Source organism: Salvia hispanica, chromosome 1 (assembly GCF_023119035.1).
Source record: "Salvia hispanica cultivar TCC Black 2014 chromosome 1, UniMelb_Shisp_WGS_1.0, whole genome shotgun sequence".
Classification (NCBI taxonomy): Eukaryota; Viridiplantae; Streptophyta; class Magnoliopsida; order Lamiales; family Lamiaceae; genus Salvia; species Salvia hispanica.
In genome coordinates, this window is record NC_062965.1 from 15,815,094 (window position 1) to 15,836,571 (window position 21,478).

General features: G+C 37.9%; 2 protein-coding genes and 1 pseudogene across 3 annotated transcripts; all 3 read left to right on the forward strand.

Moving 5' to 3' along the window:
- Positions 1 to 824: 824 nt before the first annotated feature.
- LOC125188244 lies at positions 825 to 10,837 on the forward strand. Its single transcript, XM_048085012.1, is given in 15 exon segments — positions 825 to 1,618; positions 1,621 to 1,716; positions 1,790 to 1,924; positions 2,007 to 2,128; positions 2,223 to 2,433; positions 2,521 to 2,758; positions 2,822 to 2,975; positions 3,052 to 3,409; positions 7,738 to 8,619; positions 8,885 to 9,052; positions 9,133 to 9,254; positions 9,344 to 9,554; positions 9,645 to 9,882; positions 9,969 to 10,119; positions 10,219 to 10,837. Coding segments are annotated over 15 exon segments (4,134 nt in total). The 5' UTR covers positions 825 to 924; the 3' UTR covers positions 10,573 to 10,837.
- Positions 10,838 to 10,925: 88 nt separating this feature from the next.
- LOC125201348 (cysteine-rich receptor-like protein kinase 44) lies at positions 10,926 to 14,397 on the forward strand. Of its 2 annotated transcripts, XM_048099423.1 has the most exons (9): positions 10,926 to 11,508; positions 11,590 to 11,616; positions 11,707 to 11,884; positions 12,231 to 12,431; positions 12,538 to 12,659; positions 12,734 to 12,944; positions 13,039 to 13,276; positions 13,356 to 13,518; positions 13,595 to 14,397. In XM_048099423.1, exons 1-9 carry the CDS (start codon positions 11,050 to 11,052, stop codon positions 13,904 to 13,906), a joined length of 1,911 nt encoding a protein of 636 aa, XP_047955380.1. In that variant the 5' UTR covers positions 10,926 to 11,049; the 3' UTR covers positions 13,907 to 14,397. The 2 variants fall into 2 exon arrangements, with proteins under 2 accessions (XP_047955380.1, XP_047955379.1); XM_048099422.1 differs by having other exon boundaries at positions 11,590 to 11,884.
- A 3,376-nt stretch (positions 14,398 to 17,773) lies between these two features.
- Positions 17,774 to 21,276, forward strand: LOC125188252 (annotated as a pseudogene).
- Positions 21,277 to 21,478: the final 202 nt, after the last annotated feature.

Genomic DNA, 21,478 nt, shown 5'->3' on the forward strand with positions numbered 1-21,478 from the left:
AAAAAAAATTATTTTCAATGGAACGAATGCAACAAAAGACCATGCATGTAAAAAAACATCATTTTTAATGTAAGATTAAAAAGTTATACTCTCTCAATCTCCTAATACGTGTCTAATTTTTATGGGACATGAATTTCAAAAAATATAAAGGAAAGTGAGTTGAAAAAAATTAATGAATGTGAGTCCTATTTTTATATATTAGTAGTGTTATAATAAAATGTGAGTAAAAATAAGTGAAATATAAAATACAATACCAAAAGTAGTACTCCCTCCGTCCCAAGATATTAGACTCACTTCTTTTGGGCATAGGAATTTAGGAGGTGTTGTTTAGTGGTGTAAGTGGAGTTGGTTGTAAAGTACTCCCTCCGTCCCAGATAATTTGGGACACTTTGACCCGGCACGGATTTTAAGAAATGTAATGGAAAGTGAGTTGAAATAGTTGTTGGGATGTGGATCCTACTTTTAAAGTATTAGTTTTATAATAAAATGTGAGTAGGAATGAGTTAGTGGAATATGGGGTCCACTACCAAAAATGGTAAAAGTAAAGTGGGACAAATTATGTGGGACGACTCGAAATGAAATATTGGGTCGAATTATGGGACGGAGGGAGTAAATTTTTACTATAAATAGAAATGACTCAAATATGTTGGGACACCCCAAAATGGTATACGAATCTAATATCTTGGGACCGAACAAAATGGAATGCCGGGACATATAATGGGGGATTGGCGGAGTAATAAAACAAAATCAGTTTCACATTAATTCATGTCCACTAGTCATGTTAGAGAATGCCAGAATGGAATATGGTACTAGTAAAAAAGAAGGAAATGAGATGGTTGTAACTGTAAAGGGTGTACGAGTTAGCTACATATAGGCTTAATTGCATTCAACAAAATTGCAGAAAAACTGTATTCCAATCCAAGTATGAGTTATGAAAGATTGTTGGTGGGGTTGTTGGTGTTGTTGATGCAAGCAGATCTCATAGCCTTGGGCCAAACCTTATGCGGCAGCAACGGCAATTACAGCAGCAACAGCGCATACAGCGCTAACCTCAACACCGCTCTTTCTTCTCTCTCTACAAACATCGGCAACGATGGCTTCTACAACGCCTCAACCGGGCAGGGCCCCGACAGAGTCAACGCCATCGCGCTGTGCAGAGGCGACGTCCAACTCAACGCCTGTCGCCAATGCGTGCAGAAAACCGGCGACGATCTCGTGGACTCGTGCCCGGTTCAGAAGGAGGGAACCCGGTGGGATGAATTCTGCACGTTACGATACTCGAATGAAACAGTCTACGGGGCTGCGGCGAATAGCCCCAGATACAGCTTCACTAATGTACTCAACGTGACGAGTCCAGTGCAGTTTAGGGCGGATCTGAGGAAGCTGCTCGATGGTCTTCGGGGACGAGCCGCTGGAGGCTCGTCTACGAGGAAGGTGGCGGCTGGGAATGTAACTGGACCCGATTATCAAATGATTTTCGGGTTAGTTCAGTGCTTCCCAGATTTGTCATCGGAGGATTGTACAAGTTGTTTGATTGGTACCATTTCGGAAATACCGCAATGCTGTGATGGGAGAAGAGGGGGTGCAATCCTCGCTCCCAGTTGCAATCTTCGTTTCGAGACCACTCGTTTTTCAATGAAACTAGACTCCGGGAGCTAGAGTTTGTCCCTCTGCCTCCGCCTCCGCCTCCACCGGTTGTCGAGTCATCGCTGCAAGGTATTTTTTATGGATTGAATTAGCATCTTGGGCCAATGCAATCAAAGACATTAGTTTTCTGGTCTTTTTGCAGGAAAGAAAAATGGAAGCACGACTCAAACTATTGTAATCATTGTGGTTGTAGTTGTTGTGTGCTTGATAGTGGCTGTATCTGCTATCATCTTTCTAAGAAAGAGAAAGAAACATAAACCAATGGAAATTGTTCAGAGTAAGTTTTTCATCTTTCTTGCACACTAAATGCTTTAATTTCAAAGTATTGGACTCAAATGTTTGTTCATAATTTCTTGAAGATGTGGACGAGATTAGCACAGTCGAGTCTCTGCAGTATCCTTTCAGCACAATCAAAGCCGCAACAAATGATTTCTCTGATCATAATAAGTTGGGCCAAGGTGGATTTGGGACTGTTTACAAGGTACATATGGAATATATAATTGATTAGAGCAAGAGCAAATGTATGACAAATTCAAAAACTAAACACAAATATTTTGTTGTGTTCATAATTTCAGGGGGAACTTCCAAATGGTCAAGAAATTGCCGTGAAAAGATTGTCGAAGGATTCCGGGCAAGGCGACATCGAATTTAAGAATGAGGTCTTGTTATTGGCTAAACTCCAACATAGGAATTTGGTTAGACTATTAGGTTTCTCCTTAGAAGGAATGGAGAAGCTGTTAGTATATGAATTTGTTCAAAATTCAAGCTTGGATAACTTCATATTTGGTAACATTCATTCTTAATTCGCATACTTAGTTAATGATATGTGAACAAATTAAATATATGCTAACTCGTTTGCAATTGGCTTTTTAGACTCGGTCAGGCATTCAGATTTGGATTGGGATAGACGCTACAAGATCATAGGCAGTATTGCTAGGGGAATCCTCTACTTGCATGAAGATTCTCGTCTCAAAATCATCCACCGTGATTTAAAGGCCAGTAATATACTTCTAGACAATGAGATGAGACCCAAGATTGCCGACTTTGGTATGGCAAGGTTGTTCAGACAAGATGAAACGCAAGGAAATACAAGCCTTGTTGTCGGAACATAGTAAGTTACACAGGTTTAACACTTTTTTTGAGTTACAAAAACACTAAAATCTGTAAACTGCAGCGGTTATATGCCACCAGAGTACCTAAAACACGGCCAGTTCTCAGTGAAGTCCGACGTCTATAGCTTTGGAGTATTAGTCCTTGAAATCATCAGCGGACGAAGAAATAATGGCTTTCGAAGTGGGGATGGCAGCGTAGGGGATCTTATAAGCTTTGTAAGTATTTAAGCATGTAACCTTGTTGACCACTTAATTATACTCAGTGATTGATAATAGGAAATTAATTTTGCAGGCATGGAGAAGTTGGCAAGGAGGAAGAAGTGGAGAAGTGGTGGATCCGTTTTTGAGGAGTGGTTCGGGTTCGGGTAATGAGATGCTGAGATGTATCCATATTGGTTTGTTGTGTGTTCAGGAAGACGCAGCTGATAGGCCAACCATGACCTCAGTGGTGCTTATGTTGAGTAGCTTCTCCGTAACCTTAGACTTGCCTTCGGAGCCAGCATTTTACGCTGCCAATGATTATGCTTCGGATGTGCCACTGATTCACAACTCCGACTCCACAAATTCTCACCACACTTCTTCTTCTCAGCCGTCGCAGCAGTCTCGATGTTCCTCACGAAATGATGCCTCCATTACTGACCTATATCCACGCTAATTCCCTGACCCAAACAATGTTTTTGTTTTTCTTCTTTGCCAATTGTAATGTTAGTTTGTGCACTTATTTTGTGAGTACAATTTTCATTGGTATTTTTAAATTCTTTTTTGCTTTGTTTAACATATTTATTTGACCCCTTCATATTTCAAATTTTAATAAATTACTCCTACTAGTATCTACTCCCTCCGTCCTCCATTAAGAGTCACACTTTTCCATTTCGATTCGTCCCCAATTAAGAGTCACACTTCATTTTTACCATAAATAGTAAGTAGGTCCCACATTCCACTAACTCAATTCACTCACATTTTATTATAAAACCAATATAAAAAAATGGGTCCCACATTCCACTAACTTTTTCAACCAACTTTTCTTTACATTTTTTAAAACCCGTGCCCGGTCAAAGAGTGACTCCTAATAGGGGACGGAGGGAGTAATAGTCTAAATTTTCTTGTTTATGTGGACAAAATGTATTGATTTCTATTAAAGAACCAATATGATTTAGGCTTTGCCTGCATTTCTAAATAAAAAATCAATATGATCAATTTTTATTCCCAGGTAATGTAATGGCATCAACAACGGTGGAATAAGGCTGTGTGAACGCACCGCGCATGCCTTTCAGCCAATAGCATGCATGGTGCGTGCATTGCGCATATTCGTTAATTTAGCCGTTATTTTCAAGAAAAAAAATAGACTATATAAATCTTTTTCATTTTTTTTCATCTGATCCACCGTAAATATTTCCATTCACACTCAAAATATCTTCTTTAAATTTTTTCTCGTTATTACAAACAGATAAAAATAGTGTATCTATAATTTCCTTTTCATTGTGGATTCCAGTCTGCTGAGGTAAACTTTGAATTTTTTTCTTAGCACATTCGTAGGTTGCATCAATAGAAAATGACGCATCTTAATAAACAGATCGATGAGGCCAAAACGAATCCGAAAAAAAAGTTTTTTTTCTTGATCGTGTCATTCATTTTGACTCTTTTAATGCATTCAAACTATAGTTTCTTGACTTCTTAGTCTCTCTCTGTCCTTATTCACTCCAGCCTCATTCATTCAGTCCACGACCAAGTCAAGGCCGTGTTTCACACTTTAATGTCTAAAATGACTTAAATTCAAATTCTATAGTAATTATTCATGTTAATTAGACCATATTGCAAAAACAACTTATCAAGTTTTTGGATAATCTTACGGAATGTTAATTAATATAATAACACACCAGTAATTATATTGACTGCGATATATTAAGAGATTTTTCGAATGAATAAATGAGTTTTTTTATAATAAAAAACAAAAAAAAAGATATGCTTGTGGAAAATAAAAAATACTAGTAGAATCTTTGGTTTAAAAGTAGCGTTTCCATGGGAAAAGAAAATGCATACTTAATTTTTAGTTTTTGATGATTATTGTTTGAAAAGTCAGATTTACAAACAATAATTATATTCTTGTTTGATTTATGACACTACAACATTGTTGTTTTAGCATTGACGTATACACTAAACAAGAAGAAAATTCAAAATTATAAAGGTCTTTCCAATATTCTAGATGGTCGGAGATAGGTGTGTTAAATGAGTGGGCCCTGGGCCCAGTTTTGACCTAGGCATATGACTTGAGCTATGGATTTGGTTTGGTATTTACATATATGTGGATTGTGTTCCCGTTTCAAAATATACTTCTCAATTGAGAATATTATTGTAGTATTTAACAACAAGATATTTATAAAAAATTAAAAACATTGAAAGTTGAGAATATCTAACGAATTTTTTTTAAAAAAATAATTTTTTAAAATATCGTGAAAATTGATACATAAAATATATGGAAAAATACGCACATTGTGGATGAATTTAAATCTCTCTCAGCCATCTGTTGGGACTTGGGATTGCTAGTGGCGACTTATAAAATAAGATTATCGTCACATATATGTCACATATAAATGATACGAAAAATATAAGGTCTTCCACACACTGAATGCAACAGAAAATTAGGTATATGTTGAAATAAATTCAATATACGAGTAAGAGTCCAAACCAAAAGGCAGCTCTCGCACCGTCCCACAATAAAAGTCATATTTTTACCATTTCACTCCGTCCCACAATAAAAGTCATATTTCATTTTTACTATAAATGATAAGTAAGTAAGTCTCACATTCCAGTAACTCATTTTACTCACATTTTATTATAAATTAATATAAAATAAACAGGCTTCATATTCCACTAATTTTTTTAATCTATTAAAATTTATATTGCTTAAATAGATGCTCACGCTAAATATGACTTCTATAGTATAATAATAAAGTGAAAGATGATTTTTGTTGACTATTAAACTGAAATGAGAAAATGGATGTTTTAATCATGGATAGAGAGAATATTATGTTTATCGCAATTTAAATAAAAACGAGAAAAATTTACTGTGGGTAGTTGGATCGGAACCTATGCACCAATTGCATTAATACACGTTATAAAGGTGACGGCTTTCTAATGTAATTAGAGCACTAATGGTAATGGCTAATTGGATCTTCCACTTTAGATTATAGTACTATAATATTAATTGACTGCGATTCTTTTTTTTTTTTTCATTGTTTTTTATTTCTAGATAACTCGATCGAGAATGCGACTTTTTTTAAAAATATTTCTACATAAATCGATTGAGATGTTGTAATGTGGTTTTATTGACTAAGATTTTAGTGGTTTGCAAATTTATTTGGATGAAATTATAATAATAAACTTTTGATTAAGGCATCTAAATTTGGGTTACTTGAAATTACTTTTGGCTAAAATATTTCGATTATAACTTTAACTAGTCTCAGGCTAGCCCGTGCAAGTAGGAAATTTATGTTTACAGTCAATTTTCCGTAACTATTTACGTATATTGAAATGTAGCCTGCAAGTAGGATATTTATGAAAATATTTACAGTCATTTTTCCGTTACTATTTACTTATATTGAAAATTATAGTATCAAGTTTTATCTAGATTTAAACATTTAACTCATTTTAATTTAAAAGTAAGTATCATTTCTAATTTAAAATTTACAAAACAACTACTCCCTCTGTCCCACAAAATATGTCACACTTGTGGGACGACACGAAATTTTAGAAGATTTTGTTTAGTGTGTAATTTTTATATTTATGTGAGAGAGAACTTTTTCCAAAAAAGAAAATGTGACATCATTTGTTGGACAAACTAAAAAGGAAATTGTGACATCTTTTGTGGAACGGAGGGAGTACTAATATATTGCTACCTCATATTAATACAAATAGTTACTACTCCTTCCGTTCCCTCATAGTTGAGTCATTTTTCTATTTCGGAAAGTTCCCTCATAGTTGAGTCATTTCCATACATAGTACTCCCTCCGTCCCACAAAAGATGTCACACTTTCATTTTTAGTTTGTCCCACAAAAGATGTCACATTTCTCTTTTTGAAAAAAGTTCTCTCTCTCACATGAATATAAAAATTATATATCCTCTCTCCATTTAACACACAAAACTAAACCTCCTAAAATCTTGTGTCGTCCTACAAGTGTGACATCTTTTGTGGGACGGAAGGAGTAATTTTTTTTTCTCTCTTATTTTACTATCTCTACTTTATACAATTTCTACTTTTTTCTCTCTCTTACTTTTTTGTCTATTTATTTTAACACACTCAATATCCTTTTCTTAAACTTCATGCCGAAAAGTTTTGCCCAAACTATTAGGGAACAGAGGAAGAACTATCTTTCTTCTATTTTCAAGCATACATATCTTATCATTAAATTAATTAGAAAATTTGTGTTATCGGATCAATCCACTCACTAACCAACCCAATCGGTTCAGACTAATTCGATTCATGCAAATTAGGCTTCCATATATTTTAAGCTATAACTTTGTGATACTAATCCTTCCATTTTTTCGAGCTAAATTTTAAGCTTTTTTCATATCCTCAAGCTGACTATAAAATTGTGAGGAGAGCTATACAAAACCCACTCATAGAAAAATTGATGCTTGATAATTGATATGTAATTTTGAGTAACAACATATATTTTGATTTTTATTCTAAAAATTGAAACATGAGTACCTAATGTAAGACATTTTTAAATAATCATCGCAGATGATTGAACAAAATCGACCAATATCATTCTGTCTGCTGTTACACCATTTACAAAATCCAAACGCAACTTTTTTTAACAATGGAATAAATAAGTAACGGTATGATATGAATCTTTAGTCTCATTTTTAATTTTTACAGTTAAAATTTAGCGCGAATATATGAGAAATAGCAATAGGGAGAAATTCATTGTCAGCGAACAGAAGCATCCCCTCAACTCAACACTGCCATTAAATGAGCTAGACTTTTCCTGGTTTGGAATTGGGTTCACTTCAAAAGGGAGAATTTCTTTGGGAGAATTGGAAGAAACACTCTTGTTTCTCCAGAAATGTATTCATGGCGTCGCAGCAGAGCCTTCATAATTGCGTTGATCCTCACATACCTTTCATCCTTAGCTACAGCCCAAAATCCCTTAAAATGCACCAGCAACGGAAACTACACCGCCAACAGCACCTACAGCAACAATCTCGACGCCTTACTCCGCTCCCTCTCCTCCAACATGACCGATTTCGGCTTCCTCCGCGCCTCCGTCGGCCAGGCCCCAAACACCGTCAACGGCTTCGCCCTCTGCAGAGCCGACCAAACCCTCCAGCTCTGCCGCGGCTGCGTCGACGCAGCCGCGCGAGAGGTGCGCCAGTCCTGCCCCAGCGAGAGGCAGGCCGCGATTTGGTACGAATTCTGCACCCTGCGCTACTCCAACGACCCTATATACGAAACGCAGACGGCGGATCCCACAATTTTGCTAATGAACACGCAAAATGTCACGGATGGAGATCGATTTAGGGCGGAAAGGACGGCGCTGGTGACCGACCTCGCGGCGGTGGCGGCTAACGGAAGCGCGCAGCTCAAAGTCGGCGTAGGGAGTCGGAATTTCTCGAATCCCGAATTTTTGGCGATTTATGCTCTGGTGCAGTGTACACCGGATTTCTCGCCAGAAGATTGCCGGAGATGCTTGAGCGAGACTTCACAAGCTTTCCGAAGTTATATTTCGCAGGGTTTCAGAGTTCTAAACCCCGATTGTAATGTTCGCTATGAGCTTTCTACCTTCTACAATGAAACTCGGCTGAGGGAATTAAGGGTGGCAATTGTAGCTCCAGCACCTCCCCCGACCTCGCCGCCAGGTAATTCTGCTTTCTCGAAGAAAATCCCCAAATTGATTTTAGGTATTCGAACCCTAAGATGAACCTGCTGTTAGTCCTTGATAAAATTGCATATGTTAATTGAGTTTTGTGATTTGAATCAGAATATGCTGCCGGAAAACTTAACAACTACCAACAAATTATGCTCTGTTTTTTTTTTCATTTGCTTGTGTATCTTCTAATGAAGAACTGCAAATCAGTGGCTATAATACACATGTAGGTTAAAAAGCTTTTCTTATAACGGCAGGAACCAATGGTACTGATATAATACCAGGAAAGAAAGATGATAACACTACAAAAGTTATCATCATCGCTGTTGTCCCAGTTGCGGTGTCTCTGATAATTGCTACTTTTGCCATCGTCTTCGTTATAAGAAGAAGAAGGAAGCAGAATAAGGCATATGAAGCCGCTGAGAGTAAGACCGTTTAGATATGTATGCATCCTAATTTAGTGGGAACTAACCTTGATTATTTGTTCTGTTTGGTGAAAAATCAGCTGCTGACGATATCAGTAATGTCGAATCCTTGCAATATGAGTTTAGCAGCATTAGAGCTGCCACTAATGATTTTGATGATGCTAACAAGCTGGGGCAAGGTGGATTCGGGGCTGTTTATAAGGTCAATTTATATTGCACTTCTATAAAACAGAGCATGCATGATTCTCATCTCAGATAAAGTAATGCAAGTCTATTTTGCTGCAAACGCAGGGAAAACTTCAAACTGGCGAAGAAGTAGCAGTTAAAAGGCTGTCCAAGGATTCAGGGCAAGGCAATGTGGAATTCAAGAATGAGGTTTTGTTGGTTGCCAAACTTCAACATCGGAATCTGGTCAGGCTCTTAGGTTTCTCTATGGAAGGAGCCGAGAGGGTACTAATATATGAATTCGTTCAGAATGCAAGCCTTGACCAGTTCATCTTTGGTAATCCTTTTCTTTAGTTTTGATTGAATATCAATTGTTGTTGGTTTATTTTACTAAGTAGGAATGGTTCGGTTTATATTGGACAAGCAGATCCAGTCAAGCGTTCGCAGTTGGATTGGGATAGTCGCTACAAGATCATCGGGGGTATTGCAAAGGGAATTCTGTATTTGCATGAAGACTCTCGACTCAAGATCATTCATCGTGATCTCAAAGCTAGTAATGTGCTGTTAGATGGAGAAATGAACCCCAAAATTGCAGATTTTGGGATGGCAAGATTATTTAAACCAGATGAAACTCAAGGAAACACAAGCAAGATCGTCGGAACTTAGTAAGTCCAATACTAACCATCACGCAAATTCTCTAAGCAAAGTATTTCTTATCCGTCCCTTACTGAATATCCTAATCTGTATACAGTGGATATATGTCACCTGAATACGCAATGCACGGGCAGTACTCCATCAAGTCAGATGTGTTTAGTTTCGGAGTGCTAGTTCTGGAAATCGTGAGTGGTCAGAGAAATGTTTGTATCCAAAATGGGGATAATGTGGAGGACCTCTTGACTCTTGTAAGCTTTACACAATTCCTCTATCAGTGTTCATAACAAAGCCAAATTACGCAGACTGGTTTTACTAATTGATTGCATCTAATGGCCACACATTCGCAGACATGGAAGAACTGGCGAGAAGGGACAGCTACAAGTATGGTAGATCCTACGCTGACGAATGGCGCTGGTTCTGTGCGCGACATGATTAGATGCATTCACATGGGACTGTTGTGTGTCCAAGAAAATCCCGCGAACAGGCCAACAATGGCTACGGTTGCTCTAATGCTAAGTAGCTCAACAATGACCCTGCCGGTACCAGCTGAGCCTGCATTTTATATGGCTAGCCGTTATGGTCCCATGGATTCAACGAATCAGGATTCAAAAGATTCGACCTCGCTTAAGTTTGGAACGGTTGCATCTGAAGGCTCGGCATCTGTAAATGATGTTTCAATCACCGAGCTATATCCTCGTTGATTTTGTCTTCCTGCCGAGGTTTGTGCTTTCCTTGACACAAAAATTATGCATATAATTTTGTTATGTTTTCTCTTTTATCCGTGTATGTGAGCTAGAACTTTTGAAATAATAAAGCTGTGTAGATAATATAATGCTGTAATCAGGTAAATTAGGAGGGACTATTGTTTCAACTTCTGTAACACTAGATGTAATAGGATTATTGTTGTGTTGCGTGAATTTTTATAAATACTATTTATAAAGAAATTATAGATGATTTTTGTAATAATATAGGCTAATTTGGCAGCACTCTGTTGAATTTTAGTAAATGGTAAGGTTGTATGGTCTGCTCTACCATTTGGATTACAAACACAAACATTGGAGATATTACACTATCTTGTAATGTAAATCTCGTGCTCGATCATCTGAATGTTGATGATTGAGGTTTTTCTTTAAATTGCCAACAATCCTGCAAAGAATTTCTCTAGAGAATTGAAAAAAATGTATTCATGTTGTAGCAGAAAAATGTCCATGATTGTCTTGATCATCATTTACCTTTCATCAACCTTCGTTACAGCAGAGAAATATCTATTCAAATGTACCAACAACGGAAACTATACACTAAACACGCCTGTAATAAACCTCAACACCACCATAACGAATTACACACTACACGCAGCCAATCTCCATGCCTTGATCCTTTCCCTTTACTCGAACATGAGTGACTACGGCTTCCACAGCGCGTCCATCGGGCATGCCCCAAACACCGTCAACGGCTTCGCCCTCTGCAGAGCTGACGTGACCCTCCACACGTGTCGCGCCTGTGTGAAGTTGGCCTCGGTGCAGGTGCTTAGTGAGTGCCCCAATGCAAGACCGGCTGCTATATGGTACAAACACTGCGCCATGCGCTACACTAACGATCCCCTATACGACATGAAGACGGCAGAACCCAATTTTCTGGTAAGCAGTGATCGAAATGTTTCGAATGGGGACAGGTTCAGGGCGGAGAGGGCGGTGCTGATGGCTGATCTCGTGGCGCAGGCAGCTAAAGGCAGCTCCAAGATCAAGGTCGGTGTAGGGAGTAGGGCTTTCTCGGATAATTCGAAGATTTATGGTTTGGTGCAGTGTTCTCCGGATTTATCGTTGCTAGATTGTCAGGCATGCCTTAGAGAGGCATCCAAATCTTTCCAAAGTGTTGCTGCGGAAGGCTTCAGAGTGCTAAACCCCAATTGCAACGTTCAATATGAACTTTCTGTGTTCTACAATGGCACTCGTCTGGCGGAATTAGGGGTGCCTGTTATTGGTTCACTACCTTCCTCGCCGGCTCGTCAGCCAGGTAATTCTTTCTGTCGGACAAAAGTAAGAAAAATTATTTTTATTGTGTTAAGGGGAGAGAGAATAAAGTAAAAAAGAGGATACAGTAGGAGTAGAAGAGAGGAAATAGGTTGTTATTTTTTCTAACAATAGAAATTGATTACCTGTAGTGGGAAACCAAAAAATGAATATCAATTACTTGTGGTAGAAAAGAGTGAGTATTTATTTTCAAATTCTATATTTGGTACGTCAAACAATCAACAAACTTTGAAATTATGTATTTCTATATAGATTTTACTCCACTTGTTTGTGCTAATGTATTTGTTGTGTGCATCATCTAAAGAAGAACTCTAGTCTTATTTCCGCAGAAAAAGATACAATACCAGGTAACACTTCAAAACCGGATGTAAGAATCAATGGTAAAAATACAATACCAGAAAAGAAAGATGATAACACTACAAGACAAGTTTACATCAGCATTGCTGCTTCAGTTGCAATGGCTCTAATATTTACTGCGGGTATCTTTATCTTGGTTCGAGCAAGTAGGACATCATACGAAGCCACTGAGAGTAAGAGTATTTTTTGTGTATATCCATCATAAGAGAAGTTCAAGTGTTGTAAATTTTGTGGGAACTGGGAACTAACCCCTGATAATTTCTTTGCTTGGTGAATCAGCTGCTGACTATCTCAGTGTTGGTGAATTTCAGCAATATGACTTTGTCAGCATTAGTGCTGCTACTAATGGTTTTGATGAAGCTAACATGCTGGGGAGAGGTGGATTTGGGAATGTTTATAAGGTAATTAAGTAATAAATTAGGTCAAGCATGATTCTCTAATCAACTGATACGAGTTTATTTTGCTGCGAATGCAGGGAAACCTTATAACCGGAGAAGAAGTAGCAGTTAAAAGGCTGGCCAAATATTCAACGCAAGGCGAACCGCAATTCAAGAATGAGGTTTTCTTGGTTGCAAAACTTAAACATATGAATTTGGTGAAACTCTTAGGTTTCTCTATGGAAGGAGCTGAGAGGTTACTAATATATGAATTTGTTCAGAATGCAAGCCTTGACAAGTTCATATTTGGTAATCATTTTCTTTAGTTTTGAATGAATAGCAATTGTTGCAGTTGGTTCATTTTTACTAAGTAGTAATGATTTGATTTATATTGGACTAGCAGATCCAGTTAAGCGGTCGCAGTTGGATTGGGATAGCCGCTACAAGATCATAAGGGGCATTGCGAAGGGAATGTCATATTTGCACGAAGAGTCTGGACTCAAGATCATTCATCGCGATCTCAAAGCAAGTAATGTAATGCTAGATGATAAATTGAATCCAAAAATTTCTGATTTTGGACTGGCAAGATTAATTAAACAAGATGATAATGGCGGAAGTACACTCAACGTTGTTGGAACTTAGTAAGTACTACATAACTAAGCAAGTATATATTTCTATTATAATACGTGCCTTACTGAATATCCGAATTTGCGTATGCAGTGGATATATGGCACCTGAATACGCAATGCAAGGAAAATACTCCTTCAAGTCTGATGTGTTTAGTTTCGGGGTGTTGGTTCTGGAAATCGTGAGTGGTCAAAGAAATAGTTGCGTCCAAAAAGAGAAGAAGAATGTGGAGGAGCTGTTGACTCTTGTAAGCAAGGTATACACAAGGCCTCTATCTATTTTAATAATATAACCAAATAATGTAAATTGATTTTATTTTTTGTAATGACCAGACATGGAAGAACTGGCAAGAAGGAAGAGCATTAAATATGATAGATCCCATGCTGACAAGTAGTTCTTGTTCAGTGCGTGATATGGTGAGATGCATTCACATCGGATTGCTATGTGTACAAGAAGATCCTGCAAACAGGCCGACAATTGCTTCGGTTGCTCTAATGCTCAGTAGCTCAACAATCTCTCTGCCTCTACCTGATGAACCTGCATTTCATATGGATTTGACGAAGCAGAATTTAAATGAGGCGAACTCTAGTGTAGGATCGTTATCTGTAAATGATATTTCAGCAACCGAGATATATCCTCGTTGATCACGGGCACATAGGTGGCCATGGCTGGTTCCTTAATCATGGGCACATTGGTAGTCACGGCTAGTTTCTTCGAATGCCACTCAGAGCACTAGTGTTATGATTAAAAGATAGTAAAACTTACTCCAAAATATTAGTCTACCATGAGAAAGACCACATTTAGCCTATAAACCCAAAATCTATTGTACTGTACTAATGTGGGACATGTTTATTTGTACTGGAGTCTTTGGCATAAAACTACCGTAAATGGTTAGCGAAAATGGTAGATTCTTTTAGAACATCCACAATGGCGGCTAGCGCACCGGCTAGCCGAACCATTGGGACCGGCCAGCGGCAAATCGGCGTAGTGCAACCGCACGCCGATTTCCAGGCGCTCGCCGATGCGCTGGCCGCCATTGTGGCGTGCAGATCGGCGAGCGATCGGCCAGCGCCGTTTTTTATTTTTTATTTTTTGAATTTTGTTGAAATACTATATATACGCGATTTTAGTTTCATTTTCATTTGCACCACTTGTTTTAACGAGTTTTTTCTCTCTCTAAATTTTTGTACAAGAGCAACATCGAGCAATGAGTAACGCGGGTGGTAGTAGTGGTGGGGATGCTGAGGAGTACGAACGCCGGATGAACGAGGCTATGGAGGCCTACATGAACCGCGAGATAGAGTGGTACATGCAAAGGGTCGAACAGCAGGCGGTACCTCGCCCTCGACCCGTTGTCCACCGCCGAACAACGACCTCAACGTCCTCAACTCGTCGCCCCTCTTCAACGAGAAGTGTCAGGGCATCGATCCGGCCGTCTCATTTGTGGCCAACGGCAACCGGTATGATATGGGCTACTACTTGGCGGATGGGATATACCCTAGGTGGCCTATCTTTGTGAAGACGATCAGGCACGCAAATGATGACTAGAAGGCCTACTTTGCAGAACGGCAAGAGTCGGCACGCAAGGACGTGGAGCGCGCATTTGGTGTGCTCCAGTCTCGATGGGCGGCAGTTAAGGGTCCAACGCGTTTGTGGGATGTCAAATGCATTGCCGATATAATGTACCCCTGCACTATCATGCACAACATGATCGTCGAAGACGAAGGCGCACAACTGACTAATTGGGCCAATGACGATCCTGATGCGTCGGTCCAAGCCACGGCGTGGCCACCCCCAACGTACGAAGGAGGTACCTCACGATGAAGCCGACCGTCTCCAGGCACATGCCGACATGCGCCAAGTTGATGCTCATATTCAACTCCAAAAGGATATAATTGAAGAGTTGTGAGCACGGAAGACTGCACAACGATAGTTTTTTTCTTTATTATGTAATTTTTTTTTAAATGAATGTACTTTTTTTTAAATGAAATTAATGAATTTTCCCGTATATGTCTCGTAAATTTTATTCCGTAATTTATCGTATATTTAATTTCGTAAATGTAGTTGTTTTTTGAATTATTTTTATTGCGGCTAGCCTGTGGCTGGCCTTAGGCTAGCCTATTTGATTAAAATGATGATGTGGCAGGTGAATTTTTAGTGCTGATGACGTGGCAGGGAGAGAGAGTGGTTGACCTATGACTGGGCTATTGCCATTGTGGATGCTCTTATGCACTGTTATTTTATTGTTTTATGAGTTAACTGATGATGTTTCTATTTTACGAACGTGCTACTTTAAACCGGATGTGGTGATAAGTAATACTCCATCCGTCCCATAAAAATATATGTACTTTTCATTTCTATCTGTCCTATAAAAATATGGGCATTTCCATTTATGGATGGTGGTCTCCAACTTATTCTCATATACTACCTCTATCCCCCAAATATTGACACACTTTGACCTGACACGGGTTTTAAGAAATGTAATGAAAATTGAGTTGAAAAAGTTGGTGGGATGTGGGTCCTACTTTTAAAGTATTAGTTTTATAATAAAATGTGAGTGTGAATGAGTTAGTAGAATATGAGATCCACCATAAAAAATGGTAAAAGTGAAGTGGGTCAAACTTTCAGGGACGGACCAAAATGGTAAACTGTGTCAAACTTTCAGGGACGGAAGTAGTACATCAATTTATTTACAACTTTTAGCACTATGAGGGCATCCACAATGGGGCGGACTATAGTTCGTCCTAAGCCCCGCCCTATGCACCGCCACATCAACATTTTATCCTCCGCCCCTTCCACCTGCAATGGGGCGGACAATAGCTCGCCCTAAGCCCCACCCTAAACATTTTATTTGTTATTTGAATATTTAAACACTACAAAAATTCATTAATCCTATTTTTTATCTTTGCAAATATATCAATTAGCAAGAATAAAAATATAAAAACACCACAAATTAAAGGCATATCCTATTGTCAGTATTTATTTTTTATTTTAATATTTTATGATTGCAAATAATGAAAATCGTTGGAATTCATTATTGAATTTATTGAGAAATTGAGATGGGGAAGAGAGTGGAGTGAAAGATGTGAAATGAAGTAAAAAAAATGGTGATATATATATAGAAGAAAATAAAAAAAAATTTAAAAAAAATGAAAAATGTGTGCATAGTCCGGCCTATAGTCCCCCCCCTGCAATGGGGCGGACTATAGGCCGGACTATGCAAAAATGTGAGCATAGTCCGCCGACGATGCATAGTTCGCGGACTAAGGAGTGGGCTTAGGGCGGGGTGCTGCAGTGGCGGACTAATCGTCCGTCGCATAGTCCGCCCCATTGTGGATAGCCTGACCCACCATTATAACTCATTAAGCACTAATAATAATGTGGGTCTCACTATCCACTAATACTATTTATTTACCCTTCTCCTCCTCTTTCATACTTTACCAATTGTGTATTAATTCTTGTGTCATTTCAAATGCCTATATTTTTATGAAACAAAAATTTGGAATTGAATTAATTCCTTCAAATTCAATGCCGTAGGTTTATATTTTCAATTCAATTCCAATTATGTTTACTGAATGGACCCTACCATTTGGATTACAAACACAAATATTGAAGATATTTTGTTTCATTAGCCCTAATACCTAGGGCCAGGGAAAAGTACCGAAAAATGATATAATCGCTCGTATCGTATTGAAAAATATCGAAAAATTATCGAATTTTTAGTATATCGTAATTTTCGATACGATACGGTATTGTATCGTAAGTTTTCGATACGATAACGATATGAATTCCTTATATCGCGATATATCGTTTTATATCGAATATACGATATATATCGTATATATCGAAACATATTGAAATTCAATACATATTAAAGTTTAAAATTATAAATATATATAAATCCATTTAATTCATTCATATATTCAGAAAAAATATATATGAAACCCTAATAAGAACACTATTTATATTATTATGTTGAAGTTTTATTAATTTTTGTATTATTTTTCAGTTTTGAAATTATATTTTTCGATATACAGGTATTCGATACGATAACGATATTTCGATATATCGTATCGATCTTACGAAATATCAAAATATCGATACGATAACGATATTGATATTTTCCATATCGAAACTTTCGATACGATAACAATATGAAATTCTTTCATACCGATATTTTCGATACGAAACACGATACAATGTTTTCGATACGATATATCGTATCGACCCACCCCTAATATTACCTATTTTGGAAAGTCTTATTACTACACTATATTGTAATGTAAATCTTATGCTCGATCATCTGAATATTGATAAGTGATAACTATCTTGTAATGTAAATCTTATGCTCGATCATCTGAATATTGAAAACTATCTTATAATGTAAATCTCATGCTCAATCATCTGAATATATATTGATCATTTGGGGTTTTTTCTTTAAATTTGCCAACAACACCACAAAGAATTTCTCTAGAGAATTGAAAAAAATGTTTTCATGTTGTAACAGAAAAATGTCCATGATTGTCTTGATCATCATATACCTTTCATCAACCTGCGTTACAGCAGAGAAACATCCATTCAAATGTACCAACAATGGAAACTATACATTAAACAAGCCTATAACATACCTCAACACTACCATAACGAATTACACACCATATTCAATCAATCTCCACACCTTGTTCATCTCTCTCTACTCGAACATCAGCAACTACGGCTTCCACAGCGCGTCCATCGGGCACGCACCAAACACCGTCAACGGCTTTGTCCTCTGCAGAGCCGACGTGACTCTCCAGACGTGTCGCGTTTGTGTGAAGCAGGCCTTGGTCCAGGTGCTTCATGAGTGCCCCAACGCGAGACAGGCTGCTATATGGTACAAACACTGTGCCATTCGCTACACTAACGATCCGCTATACAACATGAAGATAGCAGATCCCACTTTTCTGGTAAGAAGTGATCGAAATGTTTCAAATGGAAAGCGGTTCAGGGAGGAGAGGGCAGCGTTGATGGCCGATCTCGTGGCACAGGCAGCTAAAGGCGGCTCTGAGATTAAGGTCGGTGTCGGGAGTAGGGATTTCTCGGATAATGAGTTTTCAAAGATTTATGGTTTGGTGCAGTGTTCTCCGGAATTATCGTTGCTAGATTGTCAGGCATGCCTGAGAGAGGCATCCAAATCTTTCCAAAGTGTTGCTGCGGAAGGCTTCAGAGTGCTAAACCCCGATTGCAACGTTCGATATGAACTTTCTGTGTTCTACAATGAAACTCGCCTGGCGGAATTAGGGGTGTCTGTTATTGCTTCACTGCGTTCCTCGCCGGCCTCTCAGCCAGGTAATCCTGTTCTGTCGGATAAAATTAAGAAAATGATGTTTATTGTGTTAGGTGGAGAAAATAAAGTAAAGAACTAAAGAGAGAATAAAGTAAAAAACAGAAGGAGAGAGTAAATAGGTTGTTTTTTTCTAAAAATAGAAATTGATCACTTGTGGTGGAAAACCAAAAAACGAATATGAATTATCAATTACTTGTGGTGGAACAGAGTGAGTCTTTAGTTTCAATTTCTATGTTAGGTGGGTCAAAAAATCAACATAATTTGAAATTATGTATGTCTACATAAAATTTACTCTCTCTGATTACTCACTTCCCTTTTTGGTTTGTCCCAACAAGATGACCCATTACTAAAACTTAAAAAATTTTATCTCTACTTTATTCAGTCTCTCTAACTACTATTTCATCTTACACACACAAAATAAAACTAAATAAAATCTCGCGCCGCACAAGGACATAAGGATGTCTATGGGCGGAGGGAGTACTTGTTTGTGCTAATGTTTATGTTGTGTGTACAATGTAGAGTTATTGTTGTGTGATGTGGTGTGTCGTGTGTATATTGTGTATTGTATGTGTGTGCAGTGTATATATGTGCTGATATGTGTGAATAGTATGTGTGTGTGTGGTTAAGAGGTTCTTGATTACAACTATTTGGAGTTCTAAATATTTATGCTAGTTAAGGAATACATAGAGTGGAAATGAGAGGATTTGGAGTGAAAGTCAATTCTAAATCCAATCATTTTTATTGTACAAAGTAATGGATTTAGAATGATAGGCTCCAATTCTAAATCTAAACCCTCAATTCTATGTTACCAAATTAACAAACCCTACAGTTAATTTTTGGAAGTGAAACCCTAGCTTTGTCCTTGAAGATTTGTTGCGTGCATCATCTAACGAATATACAATACCAGGTAACCCTTTTAGACCGGATGTAAGAATCAATGGTAAAAACAGAATACCAGAAAAGAAAGATGGTAACACTACAAAACTGGTTTACATCCGCATTGCTGCCTCGGTTGCACTAGCTCTAATATTTATTGTGTGTATCTCTATCTTCGTTCAAGCAAGTAGGCCATCATACGAAATCACCGAGAGTAAGAGTATTTTTGGTATTTATATATATCCATCATAAGAGAAGTTCAAGTTTTGTAAATTTGGTGGCACTACCCTTGATAATTTCTTTGCTTGGTGAATCAGCTGCTGACTATACTGGTAATAGTGAGTTTCTGCAATATGACTTTATCAGCATTAGAGCTGCAACTAATGGTTTTGATAAAGCTAACAAGCTGGGGAGAGGTGGATTTGGAAATGTTTATAAGGTAATCAATAATAAATTAGGTCAAACATGATCCTCAGATCAACTTTTACTAGTTTATTTTGCTGCGAACGCAGGGAAACCTTATAAATGGAGAAGAAGTAGCAGTTAAAAGGTTGTCCAAATTTTCAATGCAAGGCGAGCCGCAATTCAAGAATGAGGTTTTCTTGGTTTCCCAACTTAAACATAAGAACCTGGTGAAACTCTTAGGTTTCTCCATGGAAGGAGCTGAGAGGTTACTAATATATGAATTTGTTCAGAATGCAAGCCTTGACAAGTTTATATTTGGTAGTCATTTTTTTTTAGTTTCATTGAATATCAATTGTTGTTGGTTCATTTTTCTAAGTAGTAATGGATTGCGAAGGGAATGTTGTATTTGCACGAAGAGTCGGGACGCAAGATCATTCATTGCGATCTCAAAGCAAGTAATGTAATGCTAGATGAAAACTTGAATCCCAAAATTTCAGATTTTGGGATGGCAAGATTAATTACACAAGATGGTAGTGGCGGAAGTACAATCCATGTCGCTGGAACCTAGTAAGTAGTACTCCCTCCGTTCCATAGTAATGAAGGCAATTCTTTTCGACACGGAGATTAAAAAAAATTGTGTTAGGTGAATTAAGTAAAGGAAGAGTAAAGTAGGAAATGAAAAGGTAGTGAAATGAAGAGAGAATAAAGTAAGAGAGAGTAAAGTAAGTGAGAAAAAATGTGTTGACTTTTACTAAAAAGGGAAATAACTCTATTACCATGGAACGTACCAAAATTATATATTTCTATTTTAATCCATCCCTTACTGAATATCTGAATTTGCGTATGCAGTGGATATATGGCACCTGAATACGCAATGCAAGGAAAATACTCCTTCAAGTCTGATGTGTTTAGTTTCGGGGTGCTGGTTCTAGAAATCCTAAGTGGTCAAAGAAATGGTTGCGTTCGAAAAGAGAAGATGAATGCGGAGGATCTCGTGACTCTTGTAAGCAAGGTATAGACAAGGCCTCTATCAATGTTAATAATATTACCAAATAATGTAGATTGATTTTTGTTTTTGTAATGGCCACAAATTAACAGACATGGAAGAACTGGCAAGAAGGAAGAGCATTAAATATGATAGATCCCGTGTTGACAAGTAGTTCTGGTTCCGTGCGCGATATGGTGAGATGCATTCACATTGGATTGTTGTGTGTTCAAGAAGATCCTGCAAACAGGCCATCAATGGCTTCGGTTGCTCTAATGCTCAGTAGCTCAACAATGACTCTGCCTCTACCTGATGAACCTGCATTCCATATGGATTTAACGAATCGGAATTTTAAAGAGGCGAACTCCAGCGTAGGCTCATCTGTAAATGCTATTTCAGTAACCGAGTTATATCCTCGTTGATCACGGCTGGTTGCTTGATCACGGGCATATTGGTGGTCATGACTTGTATCTTCGCATGCCACTCGAAGCACAAATGTTTGGAATAGACAATAAAACTTATTCCATAATACTATTCTACTCATGAGAAAGACCACATTTAGCTTATAAACCCTCCAGCATAATCCTACGAATGTGGGACAAGTTTATTTGTACCGGAGTCTTG

Coding starts and splice junctions, on each gene's coding strand:
- LOC125201348 (XM_048099422.1), top strand. CDS start 11,050: ATGTATTCATGTTGTAGCAGAAAAATGTCCATGATTGTCTTGATCATC. Junction 11,885..12,230: donor CTCGCCGGCTCGTCAGCCAG/GTAATTCTTTCT, acceptor TTATTTCCGCAG/AAAAAGATACAATACCAGGT. Junction 12,432..12,537: donor ATCATACGAAGCCACTGAGA/GTAAGAGTATTT, acceptor TTGGTGAATCAG/CTGCTGACTATCTCAGTGTT.